This window comes from Tetrao urogallus, assembly GCF_951394365.1.
Source record: "Tetrao urogallus genome assembly, chromosome: 1".
Lineage (NCBI taxonomy): Eukaryota > Metazoa > Chordata > Aves > Galliformes > Phasianidae > Tetrao > Tetrao urogallus.
This window is the reverse complement of record NC_136813.1, coordinates 118,099,912-118,121,241: the sequence shown is the minus strand read 5'-3', so window position 1 is coordinate 118,121,241 and position 21,330 is coordinate 118,099,912. Positions and strand designations below refer to the sequence as shown.

The 21,330-nt window shown below is 39.7% G+C and overlaps 1 protein-coding gene across 1 annotated transcript in view; it reads right to left on the bottom strand.

Annotated features, from left to right (window-relative positions):
- Positions 1-6,620: 6,620 nt before the first annotated feature.
- Positions 6,621-21,330, bottom strand: part of LOC306958756 (ovostatin-like) — a gene marked incomplete at both ends in the record, with an annotated part of 39,997 nt that continues 25,287 nt past the window's right edge. The window contains 14 exons of the mRNA XM_079550346.1: positions 6,621-6,673; positions 7,601-7,703; positions 8,006-8,077; positions 10,458-10,548; positions 10,836-10,960; positions 11,092-11,307; positions 11,821-12,041; positions 12,848-13,013; positions 14,269-14,343; positions 14,810-14,966; positions 15,843-15,924; positions 19,560-19,736; positions 20,667-20,750; positions 21,050-21,101. Coding sequence (XP_079406472.1) covers positions 6,621-6,673; positions 7,601-7,703; positions 8,006-8,077; positions 10,458-10,548; positions 10,836-10,960; positions 11,092-11,307; positions 11,821-12,041; positions 12,848-13,013; positions 14,269-14,343; positions 14,810-14,966; positions 15,843-15,924; positions 19,560-19,736; positions 20,667-20,750; positions 21,050-21,101 — 1,674 coding nt within the window. The remainder of the gene's footprint in view (positions 6,674-7,600; positions 7,704-8,005; positions 8,078-10,457; positions 10,549-10,835; positions 10,961-11,091; positions 11,308-11,820; positions 12,042-12,847; positions 13,014-14,268; positions 14,344-14,809; positions 14,967-15,842; positions 15,925-19,559; positions 19,737-20,666; positions 20,751-21,049; positions 21,102-21,330) is intronic.

Genomic DNA, 21,330 nt, shown 5'->3' with positions numbered 1-21,330 from the left:
TCTTCGAGTTTAATGAGCTGCAGTACAGCCTTCTATCTCCATATCTTTTATATATGATCTCTAACATGCGCCCCTGGAAATAGGAGCCTCAGTGCCTCCCAGCAAGAATTCCTCAATTACTAAGACTCTCTGCCCTTTTTTGGTGGTGCTGGTATCGATGCAGTGCTCTGATCAGCCTTGTTGCATATGCTTGTTATTCCCTGCATTCACAGTGTGCTTCTCAGGGCATGGGTTCCGACTGCTTTCCAGACCCTCATCCCTTATGATATACAGGAACCACTTCAAGCTTTTGCCATTGACCAATATCTAGCTTTCAAATCTGTTTTATTTCGAAGAGTTTTCCTTTCCACCATGACATCCCAGAAATTGAACTTGTTCCAGATGCATCATGGGAGGTATGCAAAGGCTACTCAGACCCTGCTGCTTTCTCTTTCTTATCTCTTACTGTTATCTATTTGGCAGTGGAATAATACACTTATGTTACCTGATATAATTGTGCTGCTTCAAGGATACCTCCCAGAGGGAGCCTGTATTTGTGCCTTCCACACCTAATCTTATGCCTGGAAGTTTTTGGTATTAATTTCCCAAATATTTCTCCTTGCTCTCCAATGGAATATACGCTGTAGCTATATACTGAACTGCTGAGCACTGTACAGAACAAGTTGGAATAAATTGCCATGAAGAAGAGCTATTACTCTTCATTAACTTCTGTTATCTTTCTAAGCATTCAAGTCATATTAATTAGGATAAAGGATAACAAGTCAGCTTTAGACAGTGAGTCAGAGGAAGTCCCTGTTGCATTGTTTCCCTTTTAAAGAGGTAGATATTTTTCAAAGCTGCACTAATAAACTACCAGTACTTGGCAAAACCACCTCCTGGAGAGCACTAAGTCAAGATAAGTGAGTAACTGAAGAGTTACATCCACATGTAATGTCACCTCTACTTGCTAGCCTCAGGAGAGCACAAACAATTTGCTTTACATAAAATGTATAGATATTCTGCCAAGTGCCAAAGGCCTGGCTGTTCACACTTCTGAGAAAAATCTCCAGAAACTCTTATCCCTACATGTGGATTCCATCATATGGTCCTATATGACCTGCTGGAAAAAGTGGGAGTAGGTGGGTAACCTTTTCTTACAGTGAAAATTAAAGTTTGATTCACGTTATACTTCAGGTTCTGGAGCATCTTTTAAACTAAAATAAAGTAAGAAAACAAGACAGCTAACTTCTGAAGGTTGCCAAATTGTCAGGCCCTCTGTTGTTAAGTCTTTGCATGCTAAACACACCTAGCTACTCACTGAGACAGCAAGAGAATGACACTCTAGTTAGTTAAAGAATTTCCTTCATCCCACCCTGTGTTCAGTGATTGTTCAAGTGTTCCTCTCTGTAGAGAGAGCTAATGACAGAATAAAGCTTCTCAAGTCACAAAATATAAAATAAAGAGGATTATTTTTATCATAATCCTTAATCTATAGCATGGGTCCTTTCCCTTACAACTGCCCTCTGCACTCATTTTAGCTATGTTATGCTTTTTGTATTAAAAACTGTAAAGTACTAAAAATTATTTTCTTAGTTGGTGACTCTTACAGCTTAGCATCCCAAATTCCTCTGACAGATAGTTTCTGAAAGATCTGATACAATGGTGCTATCTTGTAACTACTAAAAAAAAAAAAAGAGAGATTATGTGCATGAGTGCAATGAGTATAGCAGCACCCTCCTGAATTTTATCATTAGCAGATACTGTAAACTCAGTGCATTTTTTCTTTGACCTTTCAGGAGTTAAAACCTTTTGACTGAGCTATCTATCATGACTTTTTTCATTGTTGTCCTATGAGGTTTTTTTTCAGTTCTTACTGACGCTTGTTTTGCTTGGATGTGAATGTTGGGAGAAGTTTCAGTGACTTGGCATTGTTCAAAATACACTCCTACTTTTCTACCTCAACCAAACAATGAGGACATGGACTAGCATGATCTGAGAACCTTTTATATTTATGTAGTCTAGGAAGACTAAGTGCTACTTAAAAAACAGACACTGAAAACTAAGTCTAAATAATCTGGGGTAATTCTTGTTTCTCTAGTTTTATGTGATCCAACCTTTGATAATATGAAGAGGACAGCCCTTACATAAACTTCTGCTAAAGGTATTCAGAAAACATTCCAGTGTTCCATCCACACTGCTCACTTTATCAGTCGTTGACATGCAATTTGTGAAGTGTTCCATATTTTTTGCTGTCCAGACTGGCAGAGAGAGGTTTAGGAAAGCCAAGGTACAGGATAACCAAACTTGGCAAGGGATGTTAAAAATAACAATAGGGATTCTATAGGTACATTGGCCAGAAGAAGCAGACCAAAAAGAGCTTATCTCATTTAGTAAATGAGAAAGGAGAACTGGCTGTGACAGACATGGAGAAGGCTGAGGTACTAAATGATTTTTTTGCTTCAGCCTTCACTGAAATCATGGATTCTCGTATTTCTCATGTCCCTGAAGCTCTCATCCCTGGGCCTCTAGGTTGGAAATGAGGGAGTAAATCTCCCCACTGTAGCAGCAGAATAAGTCTGAGGCCGTCTCATGAGACTGAATATACACAAGTCTATGGGGCCAGATGGCATGCAACCAGAGTCCTAAAGGAGCTGGCTGATGTGATTGTTGAACTGCTCTCCATCATACTTGAAAAGGATCCAGATGATCTTCTGGGCTACAAGCACACACTGCTGGCTCAAATTCAGCTTCTCATCCACGAGGACCCTCAAGTCCTTCTCCACAGGGCTGCTCTCAAGGGGTTCTTCACCCAGTCTGTAAAAACACCTGGGATTGCCCCAGCCCACTTGACTGCCCTCAAGTCCAAGGGAGCTGAGCAGAAAACCAGCCATATCCTGGGCTATATAAAAATATATGTGGCCAGCAGGTCAAGGGAGGTGATCCTGCCTCTCTGCTCTGTGCTGGTAAGACCTCACCCGGAGTACTGCATCCAGATGTGGAGTCCTCCGTATAGGAGAGAATGAACCTCTTGAAGTACATCCCAAGGAAGGATGCAAAAATGATCCAAAGGATGGAACACCTTCCCTATGAGTACAAGCTGAGAGAGCTAGAGTTCTTCAGCCTGTACAAGAGAGGGCCCCAAGGAGATGGCCTTTCAGTGTTTATTGCGGGGCTATAAGAAAGTAAATTGCTGTTACTGAATTGGATAGTACATCTTTTCCTGCTTTCTTCCTAGCGCTGTCCAACGCAAGAAAAGTTACTGCACACACACCCCCACCCCCAAATCACCTAAATCACACAGGCAAGGCTTATAATGAAGCGTGTTAGGTTTGGCTAAACCAGGCACATACAACCCGCACCTTTCCGGATGCTTGCGGCCCAGCTCAGCTCTCACTGCGGACCGCGCCCCCTGCTGCCATATCGTCACGGCAGCAGCTCTGCCGTGGCAAGCGGCCCGGCCCGACTTCGAGACGTGGGGAGCGGAGGGCAGTGCCGAAAAATATTATGGCACTGTGCTTAATTGGCAAGGAAATCGCGTCAGTTTTCATAGATTACAATTCGAGAAAATATGATATTTAGAAACATGAACCGGAAAAACATCTCGGCTCAACAAAGTCTTCTTTAAAAAAATCAAACCTCAAATAGACTCTGTTATAAAAACTAGTTGGGTGACAGCAAATCTGATTGCAAAAACAAATAAACCAAAAAACAAACAAACAAACAAACAAAAACCCACTATTTCCTTATGGTGAATTTGTTAAACAATGTATTGGAAAGTACAACAGGTGTAATGTGTCCTGATAAAAACAAAACAAAAACCAACAGATTTTTCTAGAATCAGTTTGTCTAGCCAGAGTATAAGTCAGGCACACTGAGAAAAAACAGGAAAACCTATTGAAAAAAAAGAATTGGAGACTAAAGCTGCTAATTCCAAATTTTATGCTTTGGTGACAGATGCTTTCATCTCTAGACAGATGCTACAGATATGGCTCAACTTGCCATTTTCATTAGAGATATTGATAATAAATATAGTGTCATTGAAGAAATGGTTTCTTTGGTGCCACTGAAGAACACAACTGAATCTCTTGAATTGTATGAAGCAGTAAAAAAGTAAAGTAAAACAATTTCCTTTAACCTTTGTCAATGTATCTGGTATAGCTACTGATGGTGCTGTGGTAATGATTGGTAAAAAAAGAGAGATTTATAAAATCAGTAGAAGATGATGCAGTTAGCACTGGTAGCTCTTGTTTGATGAAATATCACTGCATCTGACATCAGGAAAATTTATGTCCAAAAGCTTTAACAAGGGATAATGTCATGCAAATAGTCATCGCAGCTGCGAATTTCACGAAGTCAAAGGAATGGAATCATCACCAACTCGAAGCGTTCCTTATAAGTTTGAATTCTGATATGGGGGTCATCATTTACTTTTCTGAAGGAAGGCGGTTAAGGCAGTATAAAATGCTAGAAAAAAAAACTATGCAAAGTGACATCAAGTCCTTTATGAAACCAAAAGGAAAATTTGTGCCAGAACGTGAAGATTAAAAATAGCTTACAGATTTAGCATTTTTGGTGGATTTGACTGCTCATTTAAATGAATTAAACAAGAGTCTTCAAGGTAAAAATCACCTTATCTGTGCTATATTTCAGACAATAACAGTGTTTGAAATTAAATAATGGCAAGGTCAAGTTATGGCAAACAATTTCATGCATTGGCTGAGCACAGTCCTGCAAACAGTGAGAAATACATAGCTGTGCTTTCCGCTTTGACAAAGAAATTTCAGAATAGGTTTTAAGATTTCAAAAATAGTGGTTTTTTTTATATATGTTTGGAACTCCATTTTCAGTCCACATAAACACATACTTGTAAATTTACACATGGAATGTACAGAGTTGCAATCAGACATTCAACTCAACAAAAATTTGGTCATATTTCTTTACCAGACTTTCATAATCTCTGTCTTACCAGAAAAAAAAAATACCCCTTGCTTCACAGTCACACCTTATTCATGTCATCATATTTGGCAGTATATACATTTGAGAAGAATTATTGTCAAGGATGAAGAATGGGAAGAGCAATAGTTCCTTAAAAATCTCTGACAAACACCTTAAGAACTCACTAGATATGGCAAGCACTGCCATCAAACCAGCCTGATGCATTAGTTTCACAAAAACAAGGTCAAATATCCCACTAGTTTCATGTTTTTTTTCCTCCCTGTTCATATATTTTAATAAAAATGACATTAACAAATAAGTTTTGTTACTTATATACATTAAGTTTATTATATATTTTATATGTGGCCCAGGCAAGTCAAAAGGTTGGACAACCATGGACTGAATCAAAGAAAGCTGTAATAACCCAGCCCATGCTGGAGGACACAAACCCTACAGGTCTGGACTTGCAGAAAACTGCATTCAGCAAGTCAGTGTTTGGCACACTGTGATATAATTCAGTGATATAATTCAACTGGCAGATTTATACGCACATTGTTATGGATACGCTGATAATTTCTATGTCCTTTCACCAGTGTGGGATAGTCAGGACAAAGGTCATTTATGGTTACCGTAGACAGTGAGGGGCAGCAGCCACAGTGTGTGGCTGTCCGCTGTACTCATTCATTAAATGAAGAAAACATGACAGGAAATCTCTTGCAGTTCACCCCTGTCTCATTTTAAGTTCCCTGTGGCTCTCGTTTTTCTCTCTCCAAACACAAATTCACTGTTCCTTCCTAAAACATTCTCAAAAGGCTTCCTGTGTTGCATCTCTGCTTTCTTCTACACTATCACGCTTTGGCAATAAAGTTTCCATCACAGAAGCCAAAGCCTCGATACTTTGTGTCTCAAGATGTCACTGGTGTCAAGATGTCAACGGTTGGCCTATGAATGGTATGAGTTTTTATTTAATGAAAAATCGTATAGCACCCATACAACAAAGAGTGATGACTGAGAAAAACAGTATTACCAATCAAAACATTTTATTTCAAGGAACAGTAAAATATGAGATACTAAACTGGAGATGATCTTTCTAGATGGAAGCAAAAACTGCATAAAAGTTGTCTTCCCGTGACCAGAAATTTAACATCTGCAAGAAATACTCCCCAAGTTCAATCACAGAAAAATGTGGAAATCAATGTCATTTCTTAAGTCTTTCCACAGGATGAATAGAAAAAGAAAAAGAAAAAAAAAAAAAACAAAAAACAGCAGCAGCAGATTTTTCCCCAAATGTTAGGTTTCTTAAGAGGAATCTGTGGCCAAGAATGCATGTTTCAGGAGTTTTCTTCTACATAAAGCTGCCACTGAAATAATGACATGTATTTCCAAAAAGGTGGATGGCTGCACAGATCCTCTCCTATTAGGAAACCCACATTATTTAGAGTTTCTGATCCATACTGATCCAAAGGTTTTTTTTGTTGTTGTTGTTTTTGGTTTTTTTTTTTTTTTTTTTTTTTTTTTTTTTTTTTTTTTTGTGCCTGGGCCAGTATAAGTCATTTTAAAAGACTGAAAGTTGGGATTTGCTTATTCCTTATTCTTCTACATGCTTTCCATTGCCCTCATCAGAAACAACCAAGTCTCTTATCTTCTTCCTCTACAAATGTTTGCCTGATATCTTCTATCCCATTACTTCTGGCACATATCTGATTTCAGTTGGAAGGTGGGGAGCAAGGTGTTTTATATTCTGCAAAGGCATATTCATCTGGAAAGAAAAAAAGAGATCTGACAGTTGTATTAAAGTAAGAAATCATTCTGACCCCAGTCCATGTGTACCATGCTGAATCAGAAAACATTTGATAGATTTTGTGGTGTTTTTCCAGTTTCAAGGTGCTCACTTGCAGGTTTACATGGTCAGTGCATAATGCACTCCTCTGACAATGTTTGTTAAGATGCATCATTGTTGTGACCACATGATATATAGGTAAGGTGGCTGAATAGGCATTCGGTAAGAATTCTCTGGATATTACTGCTATTCTGCTAAGAAGTTATACCAATGTTCAGAAAAGCTTATGGAACTCAAAGCACAGTTTTGATAACAAATCTGTCACAGTTGGTAATGTCTGATGCATTTATAGCTCCTTGAGGCTGGACACAGAAAGGTGGTCATTCATATTCTAGGTGCTTAAACTCCTGCTGAGTTCAATAGAGTTGCCATTACTACTTAAGCTATAAAGTCCAGAATAGTTCTTTGACCACAGCCTATTATGGCAATGTTAAAAATATGAGACAAGCTATTTTGGGGAAGTTGGGAACACTGCTGCCTTTGTGTTATTATCATGTCCAAGCTGGGGAAAGAAAGTGGAACCATACTTCTTTCTATATGTAGTTTGCTAGAAAGCAAATCGTGACACACCACTTTCTTATCTGCTTTGTGCCTAAGTGAAGCAAGAAATGAAAAGATGGGGGACAGCTTCTTTCTATCCTTCCTGCACTCCTTGCAGTCCAGTAACACAAAGCAGAAAAATTGCTAGTTTGCTCTCTAACAAAGAGGAATAAAAGCTGCAAATGCAGAAACATAAACAGACGCTTGCACAGAAGCAGTGAAGGAAAATCTACTGTCCTCACCTAGGAAATGCTGAAATAAATACCTTGATTTCACAGGTTTTTAAGGTCTACAGAGGTCACCTACCTGTTTCGTAGTAATCATAAATTTGTACTGGTGCTGGCTTGATATCTGACACAGGCAGACTTTGTTCTACACTGAAGGAGAAGTTGACTTCTTTCTGGGAGAGCTGGAAATGGCAAGACAAAAAGATGCAGACTTTTCATGCCTGTTCCCACGCGTAAGGTTCAGTTGCATTTTTGCGTCAGAGTGGGTGACAAAGTACCATTCTACAGCCCTCTCAAGATTGTGAACTTCATGTCAAATCAAATAACTGTTTACATGCTGTTACTAAATAAGTTTTGTTGCAAAACTTCTTTGCTCTTTTCTTTTTCATATTCCTAATCTGCTTCTGATGACATTTTTTGCTATTTGGGAGCCTATTTTAAACTTCCAGTTTAACAAAACCAAAGAAAATACCTCCAAACCTACCTTCCGAAGGTAGAAGAAGATGTGGTCATTCTTGATGTCTACATGATCCACAACAGAAGGTTGGTATTGAAGCTATAAATAAAACAAATTATATAAATTTCAGCATAGGCAACTTGCCAAGGAGGAGTAGAAGTATTAATTGATTAATAATTAATAATAAATCAAAAATAATTACAAAAATTCTGAGGAAAATATGTCTGAAGTGGCTGCCATTCTCCAGTTGTGCCACCATGACACTTTGTGACCAAAATAAAAAAATACAAAAAGTTGACTTTTCACAATATGGCAAGTACAAATAAATCACCAGTGGAAAAAAAAAAAAATCCTGATTTATTAGTCAGATTTGGTATGTATTTCTCTTATTATCAGCTTGAGAGTTGTCTCATTTCAGTAAAAATTTAGGATTGCATGATCATTTCTACAGGTCAAAATGACTCATTTTTTAGTGCATTACATAATTTAAAAAAACCCAAATTTAAAATTTGTAGAAAGACGTATGATTAAAATTATTTTACTATGAAAATGCATGAAAATAAAATGCTCCAAATATTAAAACCATTCATTTTTCCCATGTGGATGCAAAGGGTAGGGTGTGAAACAGTATAACATCTCAATGCAAAAAATCTTACAAAGAATTTCTTACAGTTCCAGAGGCAGGGGAGGAATTCAAACCTGAATTGGTTTTAAATGCACCAATGCACCACACTATGAGAAGATTGTACAATGAATTGCATTCTTATTTTTATCAACTTCATGAGATAAGTTTCACGACTTGAAGATTATATATCTGTTATAAAGCCTAAATCACTCCAGAAAGTAGAATTCAGTTATCAACAATATTCTCTGCGCTGTTACCAACATCGTGACCAAACTTACGGATGAAGGAGGAGGAATACCTGCTTCTTTTCTACCCTTTAAACTGTGTGTATAGGAACAAATAAACAAATCAAAGAGCTAAACTTGTAAAATGCTCATTTACTCAACTACAGCAGAAGTTCTTCCTATCTGGATTCTCTTGGGCTGTGTGATTAAATAATCATATCCACAAACACAAAGGAGTGCAAAGGAATGGAGAAAAGTTGACCTGGTTCCCAGGGCTGCCACAGGTGAGTGAGCAGCCCCACCATGCAGGAGTGAGGCATACTAGAGGAATCAATAACAGAAAATTGCTGGATCACCTTACAGACTAAGAAGAGAATGCTGCATGGGCATGGGACTGAGTATGGGGTACTGGAGGTTAAGAAAGAATTATTATGGAATGTTCAGGGAAAGAAGTAACGAAGGAAGGGATGAAGTTAGACTGGGAAGAAAAAGTATGGGGAAATAGAAGGAAAATAGGACAAAAGAGGCCAGTTACATTTAAACAGGTACACTTGTCTGACAGCATCTTCTCTAAGATCACTGCAATCTGTCCTGCATTCTAATTAAACTCAAACTCTTTTCTTTGGTGAGGGACTTTCTGTTCTCTGTGTATGCACAGACTACTAGATGCTGAAGAAGGGAACGTGAATCAAAGAGGAATATATGCATGGGGTTCCAGTAGTCCAGAGTGCATATAAAGGGTGTGCAGATGTGTAAATGAGTGTGAGATTGCTGGTGGATATAAAAATGGAGTAGTGTGAGAGTACATTATGTGGCTTGGCAGCCCAATATGGAAGCAGGCGTAAGTACGAGCCAATGCTGAAGAAAACAGGATTTGAGTCACCTATGAGGATGTCTGAACCTGTCACTGGAAAAACCAGTAGGTTCTTGAGATCCACATATTGGTCAGACCGGTCACCTGGACTAGCTAGCAGAGAGACCACTCTTTGTGTGCTTGTATGTGTGTGTGTCTTAGTAAAACAACTATACATATGTGTAGGTGCACAGGGCCTCAAGGGTGCATATATAGATATATATATATATATGCAGGTGTCAACATAAGGCAATTTGTGTCAGACCAAGAATTCAAGGGCAGCTATTGGTCAGACTGACCTGGAGTCAGTTACTAGAGAGAACCACATTGCATTTATGCATGTGTAGAAAATATATTTTCCACGGATGATCTTTCATCTTGATCAGACAGAAAGGGGAAGATGGTAAGTTCATCTGTGCTAAATATGTTTGTATAAATGCTCGTTTCTGTCTCAGCTGATCTGTATGATCAGCTGCGTATATGAATACAGTTGTATATGTCTGTTGTGTGCATGTATACCTACTGGAAGTACATCTTTAGCCTTAGTATTGGCTGGACATGGCAACAACATTTTCACCTCTTTCAGGCTACTGGACTTGGCAGCTCCTAACAGACTTGTTTTCATCAGATGAGCAGCTGCAAGTCTGACACAGAGTTTGACAGAAGACAGAGGCTTTTTGTAGAAGTCCCATGGGACCACAACTTACTGATCAGACATATTTTTATCAGTTTCCTATATTTCTAGGGCTTACTATTCATTTTCCTCTCATTCTTTACCTTTTTCAGGGAAGTTCTATCGGGATTAAATCCTGAGAGCATCTTCACATCAATAATAGCCATGTTAGAGACATTACGATTTCCTGTGTAACTGAAATGAGAAAAGTTCTGTTAATCTGCAGTTGGAGAGGAGATCACTGAAAGACATCGTCAGCTCCAACTCATAGACAACTCAGATAATCTCTTTATTGGATCGTCCTGGTGTCCCAGTGATGTATAGCATATAGGAAAAATTTAGCAATGAAGGACAAAAGTGTTTCAGGATATTGTCCTGTTTGTCTTCCTGCACAGTAGCACTTAACTATCTATACTTAAATCCTTCCTGAGATGCTTCACCAAACTGAAATGCAAAAGGGTAGATCAGTAAAAGGAAGTTACCTGGCAGAGAAGACAAGGTCAAACTTTGGTGGGAAGTTGCTTGTGCAGGACACATTGGCTGACTCTACAGAGAGAAAAAATCCTGCAGCTTTCTTTGGTAAATGGATGTTGTATCTCAGAGTTGTCTAAAAGAGATGAAAAGTGTGAGATGGTCACAGGTTCTAGTGGCTTTGCCATGAGGTACAGAAGGGAATGAGGCAGAGATGACTCCTGCTTAGTCCTCAGTAGGATGGTGGTGAGTTTCCAGCTTATTTACCTGCATATAGACACAGCCATTGCCATACACTTCCACACTGTAATTCCCTGGAACAATGGGTAGGGAAGTTTGCTGCAGTAAGAAGCGGTTCTTGTCATTCACCTGGAAAGCCGTCTTGGGGATTTCCATGAAGTTGACCTTAACTGTATTATGACTTTCCTTAGTGAAGGTGAGGTATCCATACTGGGCTAAAGCTTGGAGGGCAACAACAGTGTCCTGAAAAGAAAAATTATTATCCCTAATTAGGTAGATATCCAGCTGTGAAATAGTACATGAGATTAGCAAAGCTGCTATCTTCCTTTGTAAGTGCACATAAATGCTGGAGGACTTCGTAAAGAGACAAGGAGAGAGGCTACAAGTTCTGGAGCAATGGGCATGAATTATCCCAGGATTAATGCTCTATCAACAGTTACTGTTGTCTTCTGCTAACTTGAAAATCAGATGAATTGCTATTTCCTAATATACATATACATATATATATATATAAAATACTAAAAATGTATATTTATATGTATATATTTATATATATGTATATATTTTTATACACACACACACACACACATATATATGGAGCTGCCAAGAAAGAGCTCAATGTGCTCTAACAAGACTTACGTAGGCACCACTTATGAAATACTGTTCAACTGAATGTACAGTGAGGAAGAAATGTCATCCACCTTGCAGGCTGCACTATTCCCAAAAGGTATTCTCTTTACCGCACCCAGTTGTCACCTGGCTGGAGGAGAAACCCCCATATGGGTTCTGTTGTTTCACAAGCCAGTACACAATGCGAGAGATATATGATAAGTCATCTGATGCGAGTTCAGCTTTGCTGAGCATAGCCAGAAGCACATAGCTGGTCATTTCAATCTCAGCAGAAGGAGCACGGGAATAGAAAGCATGGAAATGTTCTGTTGGTGGCTTATTTTCTCTCTGCCAGTAAACTGAACCACCTGAAAACAGAAAAACAGAACCACCAGAATACAGGACAACAACAACAAAAACAAACAAACAAAAAAACCCAACAATGCAAAAAGCGTTAAAAAAAATACTTGCTAGTTAATTCACTACACGTGGGAGATGGGCATACAATTCCCACCCTTCCTTTATCTAAAAGGGTTTTTTAGCTTGTGATGTTCTAAGCTGTATGAATGTCAGTTTCAAGGAGGAAAAGAAAACAGAAAGGAAATTAATAAAAGGGAGCAGTACAAGTAAAAATGGGGGATGCCCCGTCCTAGAGGTGTTGAAGGCCAAGCAGGATGGAGCCCTGGGCAGCCTGTTCTATTGCCAGATCTGGAGGTTGGTGATCTTGCCTGTGGCAGGGGTAATGGAACTTGATGATCCCTGGGGTCTCTTCCAACCTAAGCTATTCTATGATTCTATGACATGAAAGCAGTGCAGCAGAAGGATGCCAAAATGGTAATGAGCTGGAGTACATGACACAGTAAAATGAACTAATTGAGCATGTAGAAGAGAAGGCTAACGGGAAAACTAGATGCAGTCTTCCATAATGTTGGACTGGGGAGTCTTCCTGAGGTCTCTTATCATCTAGATTATTTAACAATTCTAAGAACATCAGTCCACGGCTCAATCCATAGTGAGGCCAAAAGACAGAGAGAGAAGTTCATAGAAATAAATTCAGACACGAAATGGGAGGGGAACAGCATGAGAGAGAAATAGGTACGTGAGAATAACTTACACCAGGCCATAGGCCATTCCATCAGCTTTATTGTTTGTACCATGGCCATATTGCACTCACCTTTTTTTGTAGCTCTTTCGTCCAGCTTTTCAAGAAAGTATTGGTACCTTTCCTGTTTGTCAGCTAAGCCATAAACGTAGGCAAAGAGGGCATGGTTATACAGGTTGTGGACCCCATTGCTAAATGCAGTCTCCAAACAGTTCATGCCATTCCAAACCACAGGATGCTAGGACAAAATACAGTAGAGTCATCAGGTACTCCGGTTCGTGTCTCAGCTTCCCTTTAAAGACCTTCATCACTTCTCAAGCTACCATATGATTCTTTACTCTAAAATATACAAAATGAGTTCTACATCTAGGGGCCTACAATGCATCTCTTTTAAAATATGATATTGCAGCAGTGCTAGTTTGTTTCTACTTTCATTTGTAGAACTAACAGAGTATTGTTCCTTCTCCTGACTTGTGAGATGATCTTTTGCAAGAGAACCCTTCGACATTTGATTGCTTCATCTAGAAAGTGGGATCAGTTTTACAGAGTTCTGTAAAGTGTAAAGTCATAATGAAGCAAGCTCTCTCATATGGGTGTTATTACTCATTTGCAAGCTATAGCTATCAAGATAACTCTTCAATCTTTTATCCCTATAGATTATCTTTGTGAGCCCTGGTTCAGCTTAGGTATATCACCAGCACACTAATAACCATAGTAGCAGTTGTCTATGCAGTCTCACTAATAGAGGTTGGCACCAGGCTTTGGAGCTTCTTATAAAAGATATTGGGAACTAAGCCCTCAAAGGTGCAGAACTATTCAGTGCTGCACAATGTGTTTGTCTTGTCTACCTTAAGTACATAAATTATGTTCCATCCCACAGTATCTGAGGGCCTTGTAAAACTCAGCATGCTTAGAACACTTTTGTAAGAATGCGAACAATTATAATCATCCCTGTTTTACAGAAGAACAAAGAATCAGGTCAGGGTCTCAAAGATATTCAAGAAGTACATTACAGAGAACAAAACTCAGTTCTCACTCTCCCACACCTAGTAAGTATTCCAACCAGTAGCTCATAATTTCCTTTCATTTTTAACAATGACACACAACATGGATCTAAATGTACAGAGATGATCTGTAGAACTGGAGATTTGGATATCTTGGATTTGGGACTGGGCAAATCCAGAGTGAATTTCAGAATAAACTCTGAATGGGGTAGGTAAACCCAGTATGGATGATGCATGCATATAGACTACTACTGTTTATCACAACTGGATTCCTCAGGGATTCTATGCAATCAGATGAATCCATACAAATTGAACAAATAACCATGCTTATGGCAACTGCAGGGTTCTGGAAACAGATTCCTGTGCTGACCATACTGCACAAGAATTTAAGACATTAAAAATAAATTTATGTGAGTACAAAGACTTGTTCATTGCTTGACGTGTGGCTGACCAAACTGAAAAAAAAGGACAACTGCATCAACTACCTACCTGAACAGAGTGTCCAGCCTCCAGCAATGCTGCCACAATGTATGCTGTAAGTGAGTATTCACCTTCTTCACCACCCTGAAGAAAAAAGCCACAAGTAAAAAAAAAAAAAAAAAAAAAGTCAGTACAGGTGTCCTAGAAAACAAAAAAATAGGATTTTAATGATAGTTTACATAATAGTTAGAACAGACATCAGAATCAATTTCTGTCTCCCTGTGTGCACAAGAAAAAGAGAGTTCAGTCAGGATAAATGCCAAAAGTGTGCTTTTTCTTGGCTTTACACGTGTAATAAAGCATATAATATCTTGTGTAGCCTGCAGTTAAATGCAGTGGTGGAAAAAAAAACCTGAGGTGTCTAACTTACAAAATTCTATTTGTTTCTACCTCATCATCAATGGGAGACAATATTCATGCCCTGCTTTTATAAGAGACATCAGAGAACGGGAGAGTATGGGTCTGGTGATTAGCCTGTGTCTAGGGGAAATTATCCAAATTGATACCAACGGCAGGACTGGAAGTTTGAAAGTATACTGAACTCAATTACCTTCAAAGCATTGTTGAAGTGTGACTCAGCATTTTCAAAGCAGCCATCTGCCTTCTGCTTTCTTGCCAGCCAGATCAGAGTTTGAGACTGGACATTTTCATCAATGTAGATGTACCATCTTGCTTGTGCAAATGACTTGTATACAAAGGCAGTGAGCCTACAGGTGAACCAGAACCAGAAAGCACATAAAGTGTGAACAAGATGAAGAGAAGGTATACCAGTAACTGGGTATGAATAGAAATGGACATAGAATGAAATCCATAATGCCTGTGGTAAAAGAAACAAGTGTTTTGTACATTTTAAATAAATAGTTAAAATTCTGGTCTTACAAACTGACCTGAGATTTCTCCATTACTGCACTGAAACCTTTCTTTCAGAGTTGGAGTAAAGCATAGACACAGCTTGATGACTGATGGTAGTAATTTCTTACTTTAACCAACACTATTATAAAATAAACTGGGTAGGAAGGGACTTCTGGAAGTCTCCAGTCCCATCACCTGCTTAAACTAGGATCAGCATCAAAGCTCAGTCAGATTGCTCAGTGTCTTGCCCTGCCGCATGGCAAAAATCTGCAGAAATTGAGTTTTCTACACCCTCTCTGGGCACCTGCTTAAATGCTACCTCCTTCTCCAAGGCAAGACTTGTTTTAATTCTATCCAGCTTTCCTTGTTGCAATTTGCATACAGAAAAATTGTTTTCCTTACTCTGTACACCTCTGACAAGAGTTTGACTGTCTTTTCTACAGCCCTGATCTAGGTGGTAGAAGGCTGTATCTAGGTATCCATTAGCCTCCCATTCTATGGGCTGAACAAATTCAATTCTTTCAGTCTCTCCTTGAGCATTATGTGCTCCAGACCCTGACCACCTTATTGTCATTCTGTTGCAACGTCTCCAGTTTTACTCACATCTCTCTTAGTGGGAGATCCAAATTAACTGAACTATGTCCATTTAGTCCATTAAAAATAAGAATCACCAGAAACATTTCAAAGCCTAAAGATTCTGAACTAGGGAAATAGGAAGTGTCATCATTTACCACACATTTCCTTCCTTGTCTCGTGTCCCAAAGGAGCTGTAGGAGCCATCCTGGTGTTTGTATGACAGCTGTTTCTGGTATCCTGAAAATACAATAAAGATGTTTTCTTATCAGAGATAAGAACTAGTTATGGTCTTTATTCAACAGAAGCACACTGTGTTTTAACACTAAGATTCTAGCCACTTGTGCTCCTGACAGTACTAAATGCTTCTTTGGCTTGCTGCCATCACAGGCTTCTGTGCAATACATAGAATCACAGACTTGAGGTGAAAGGGACACTTAAATAACATCTAGTCCAATGCCCCTGCAGAAAACAGGACAGGTTGCTCAGAGCCGCATTCAGCCTAACCTTGAATGCTTCCAAAGACAGGACATCCACCATCTTTCTGGGCAACCTGTTCCAGTGGCTCACTACTGTTATTGTAAAAAAACAAAAACAAAAAACCAAAACAAACAAACAAAAACCTTTTCCTTATATCAAAACTAAACCTCTCTTCTAGTTTGAAACCATTTCCCTTGAAGGCTCCCAAGAATCTGCCCTTTTCTTTCTTATAGCCTCCTTTAGATAATGAAAGGCTTCTGTCTAGTCTCCCTGAAGCCTTCTCTTTGGCTGATGCCCAGCTTGCAATCCATCAGAAACCCAAAGTCCTTTTCAGCAGTGCTGTGCTCAATCCTTTCATCCCCCAGCTTCTATTAATAGTGAAGGTTGTAGTAACCCAGCTTCAATGCTTTGCACTTGAATCTGTTGAATCTCATTAGGTTCTCCTGAGCCCACTGCTCAAGCATGTCTAGGTCTCTCTGGATGGCATCCTATTTCCCATTCATATCCGTTGTACCACACAGGTTTGGTGTCACTGGCAAACTTGTTGATGGCGCTCTCAATCCCACTATCAATATAGTTGATGAAGATACTAAAGTGCATTATTCCCAGTACAGATTCCTGAGGGACACCACTTGTCACCGATCTCTATCCAGACATTGATTCATTGACTACTATCCTCTGGGTGCGATCTTGCAGCTGGTTCCTCATCCACTGAATGGTCAGTCCATCCCACCCACATCTCTCCAATTTGGAGAGCAGGACTTTATGGGAAGACTGTGACAAAGGCCGTACTGAAGGCCCAATAGATAACATAAGCAGCTCTTCCTTTTTCCACTGATATAGTCCATCATAGAAGACCACTAAGTTGGTCAATGAGGACTTGTTCTTGGTGAAGTCATGCTAGTTTTCTTGCATCACTTCCCTCTCTTCCACGTGCTCTAGCATAGCTCCCAAGAGGATCTTCTCTGGTACAGAAGTCAGTAGTTTCCTGGGTCAACCTTTCTGAAAAATGGATGGGTTTTTTTTTGTTTGTTTTGTTTTTTGTTTTTGTTTTTGTTTTTTTTTTAAAAGCTATCAGGCACTTCACTTGACCACCATCATTCTTCAAATATCATGGAGAGAGGCCTGGCAACTATATCAGCAAATTCCCTCAGGACTCTGGGACACATCTCACTGGATCCATAAATACATGGGTGTTCAGGTTTCTTCTGTGTTATGAACCTGATTTTCACTTACAGCAGGAGGGGCATTGCTCTCCAACTCCTCACCTTTTGACTCATCTACTCAAGGGCTGTACAAAAATCTATCATTAGTGAAGACTGAGGAAAATTGTCGATTGCCTCAACTTTCTCCCTGTTCGTTGTTGCTAAGCTGTCCTGTATTGGATTGTCCTGTATCTCTTGGACTTTCCTTTTCTCGTTGATGTAGATGTAAAAACCATTCTTGCATCAGTGTACAGGCATATCAGCTGGGCAGCCAGTCTTGTCACCTTCTTTGAGGATAACTCCTTAATTCCTTTTAATTACCTACCTCAAGTCTTCCTCTTGCTTTCATCACCACAAGGTCTCAAGCATGCAGCAGGTTGACAGCCCCCACTAGGACCCAGTTCCTCTAACCTAACTATGCTGTCCCACAGCTTATCATGGGCAGGATCACTATAGCCCCCCTCCCCCTGACAGCTTTTTCCCAAGAACCATCTTCCCCCTTTGAGAAAGGATAACCCTATCTAGCTCCTGCAAGCCTGGTGCCATATAGGCTGCTCCACTTTCAAAAAACCCAAAGTTCTAGCAGAGGCAGTCACAAAGCCAGCTGTTTATCAATAGGATCTTTCAATTTCTTTTTTTTTTACCCAGAACAGAAGATTATTTGTGCCATCAGTTCCTTCAACTGATGTTCCAAAGCCCTGAAGTCCCTTTTGATGGCCTTTGAATTGCATGTAGCCGTTTCATCACTTTCCAAGTGGAAAAGCAGTGATGTTGGCCATACCAGGCTAGGTAATTATCTCATTATATCCTTCACCTGAGCCCCATAGAGACTTCTCTAAGATGACTTCTCTAAGAAGGAGATATGCTTAGAGTATTGGGCATTCAGTTCTCTGCAGGGAAGAGCTCTCTATAACTAATAACCCCCTCTTCTTCTTTGAAGATGTAGCCTTGATAACGGTGGAAGGCTTTTTTTGTTTTGATTTTATTTATTCCTCCAGTGTAAATGGGCTGTTAACACCCAAAGACAGGTACTCTGTATCCAGAGCCTTGTACTGTTACACAGAAGCACCTGGGGGTTTAGAGTGAATGAGTTCTGCAGTTCTGAGAACAGATTTTCTTCCAGCTTTTCTTTCCTTTCCTTTGAGTTTTCTTTGAGTTCTGCCTCAGAGTGATAGGATACAGTCTTCTTTGGATCTTCTGCCTTCTTCTGTGGTAGACCTGTTTTTGCAAGGGCAATGTAGTTCCTCTGCTCAGTCCTCTTGGTCCCCATGACACTTTTAAACTTATATATTTCATCTCATAACCTCTCGACTATGCTGAACAAATTATCCACCCATTCACACCTCACACAGCTGCTCTCATGGCTGCCAAAGGATGTCAGAGAAAGGCTCAGGCACTCCGTGCAGCTGGAGGCCTGGATGACCGTATGCTTGCCTTAGAGATCAAGCTGAGTTTTGGCATCTTTCCTGCTGGGTGCCAATGCCCTTGCTTTCCATCGGGTGGATACCTTGACTAGGGTCTCTATTCTCTGGGGACATTAATCCCATAGTCCAATCACAGGATAGCCCTGTACCTAGAGGGCAATAATCCCCTTTTGAATTTACCCCTCTAGCCCAAGGGTGCTGGCTCTGTCTACTCGCTCTTCCTGAGCGAACTGCCTTGCACAGTACCGCAATATTCCCTACTGCCCCACCATACCTTATCTGCCTGCTCCTAGTCACTAGTGCTCCTAGGGGCTGCCTTTGTACGTGTGGGCAGATTCTGCCATCTCTCCTGGCTCCACCCATGCTGTATTATAGCTGCCTCTCCCCAGAGGCTCTAGGGTTCTTGAGTTAGCGGTTTTCACTGTGGTTTTGCCTCGCTGGGAAAGGCCTCCAGCATGAGCCTACGCTCTGAAACCAGTCTCTATAGGAAGTCTTTAAGGTTGTCTTGATTTTTATAGTCCTGCCGTTCCTTCTGGTTCTGTCTGCGTTGTCTCACAGCTGCCTCTTGTTACAGCCACCACACTTCTGATTTTGCAGTTTTAAACGTCGTTTTGCTGGGAGAGGACCTTTGTGCAACTCTCTGCTCTGGAGCTGATCTCCTCAAAGTCTAGCACATGTGGTGCTAGAATGCAGAGATCTGCGTTCACCAATTAGAGCTCCAAAGTTTAAACACAATACTAGATGAAAGAATGTGAAAGGCTGTCACCTGTGGTTAAATATCCAGTACTCTTGACTCTAATCTCTTCAGTCAGCTGCCCAGTCTTATTCAGATAATCCAGGACATAGATGTTGGGTGTGAACAAGGCCATGTTCTGTTCTCCACAGCCATAAGGCATATGGAGGAGGTTTTCCATGTTCCTTAAGGCTGTACCCAAAATGTCTCCTGAGAATTAAAGATACGAGCGGTTAGGTCAAGTATATTTTTTATTACACAGCTTTATACATTGCTTTATGTTACATTACTCCATTGCCTTTGAATCCATAATAATCACAGCAGTCAAAGAATATCATGATTTTTGATTTTGATGTTGGGCACCTGAGAAACTATAAATTTAAGAAGGAACCGAGCACTGATACTGACTGGAATGATTTCTGAGAATCAGCTATCAACCCTTCTGAGTTAGTATTCCCTAGCCTTTCCAGCGTGCTTCCTTTTTGGTGTGCATATGTGAAAATGACAGTTGATCATATGTTGCTGATGGGCTACATATGCTGTATTCCACAGTACCAGTACATTCCACACTGTCTCTGGCACAGAAAACAACTGTTTTTAGAAAGCAGTCTGCGTTCAGAATCTCATAAACTTTTCATTAAGGAGAACTTTTATTCTTAATGAGTTTAAGATTAGTAGGTCAGACTGGGATATGAAAGTCTCGTTCTACAGATATTTGTGAACAGACAAATGTTTTTCATTATGCAAAAGCATAATTTAAATTATGCAGTCAGCATATTTTTGAAGTCTTCTATCTAAGAAATCAAAACAATGTGAATTTTTTTTCAAGACATCTGCTTTTGCTTACTTTTCAGTTTTACTGCACAGAACAGGATAGCTAACGGAATATTATCTGAAATGAAATATAAATGGAAATAATTTTACTGTTTTGTTCTATCCTTTTTTGATACAATAGGAGAGAATTTTGGCAAAGAAAGATGGTTGTTCATTTCAGAAAGTAGGAAACATTTGTTTAAAATCAAGATGAAGATTCTCCTCAAATTTGTTTTAGTTTTGCATAGGTATACATGATAGCACTGGAAACCACACAGGAGGAAAAAAATACTTCACTTTCAATTGTAGTCTAGGTGTTACACTTACCAATGACAGAAAAATAAACTCTGGCTGATCCCTGCACTACATTTGTTGGCAGGTTGAGAAGCACTGGTTCAGAAACTGTTGTGCCTAACAAGAAAACATAACAGTAATTGTTGAAAATATCATTTTTCTGGAAGTTTTTACTTTCTAAGCATGACTACAGTTAGAATTACTATTTGCTGTTTTGATAATGAAACTGCTGAAGAGTCCATGCCCAATGAGTTTGAGGTATTTTTGAAAATCCTGAGCTGTAGCCCATCTCATCTCCTCAACCCTGAGACCATTCTTCCTCCTCTGGAAGGGTCTCCGATTTCATAGGACAAAAACAACAAAGCAGTGAATTCTTTCTACTGATTTCCTGGATTCAGTGAATAAACTTGCCTTACCTTTTGTACAGATGAGGGAGCTCTGAGTCAATTCTTTTTTAACACCTTCAGGCTGTTTGATTGCAGACAGGTCAGGGAGAATTAAAAAAAACATCACCATGAAACCAGAAACAATTAAATAGTGTAAGGCATTGCATAAATGTGGCTATCCAGAGGGTGCATCCCCCTGTACCCAGTTCTGCCTCATCTCCATTAGAATATCTCTTTGTCCATGTCCTACTCTCATTATTACACCACAGCCTATGCAGAGTACTATCTTTCTTAGAAAGCATTTATGAAAT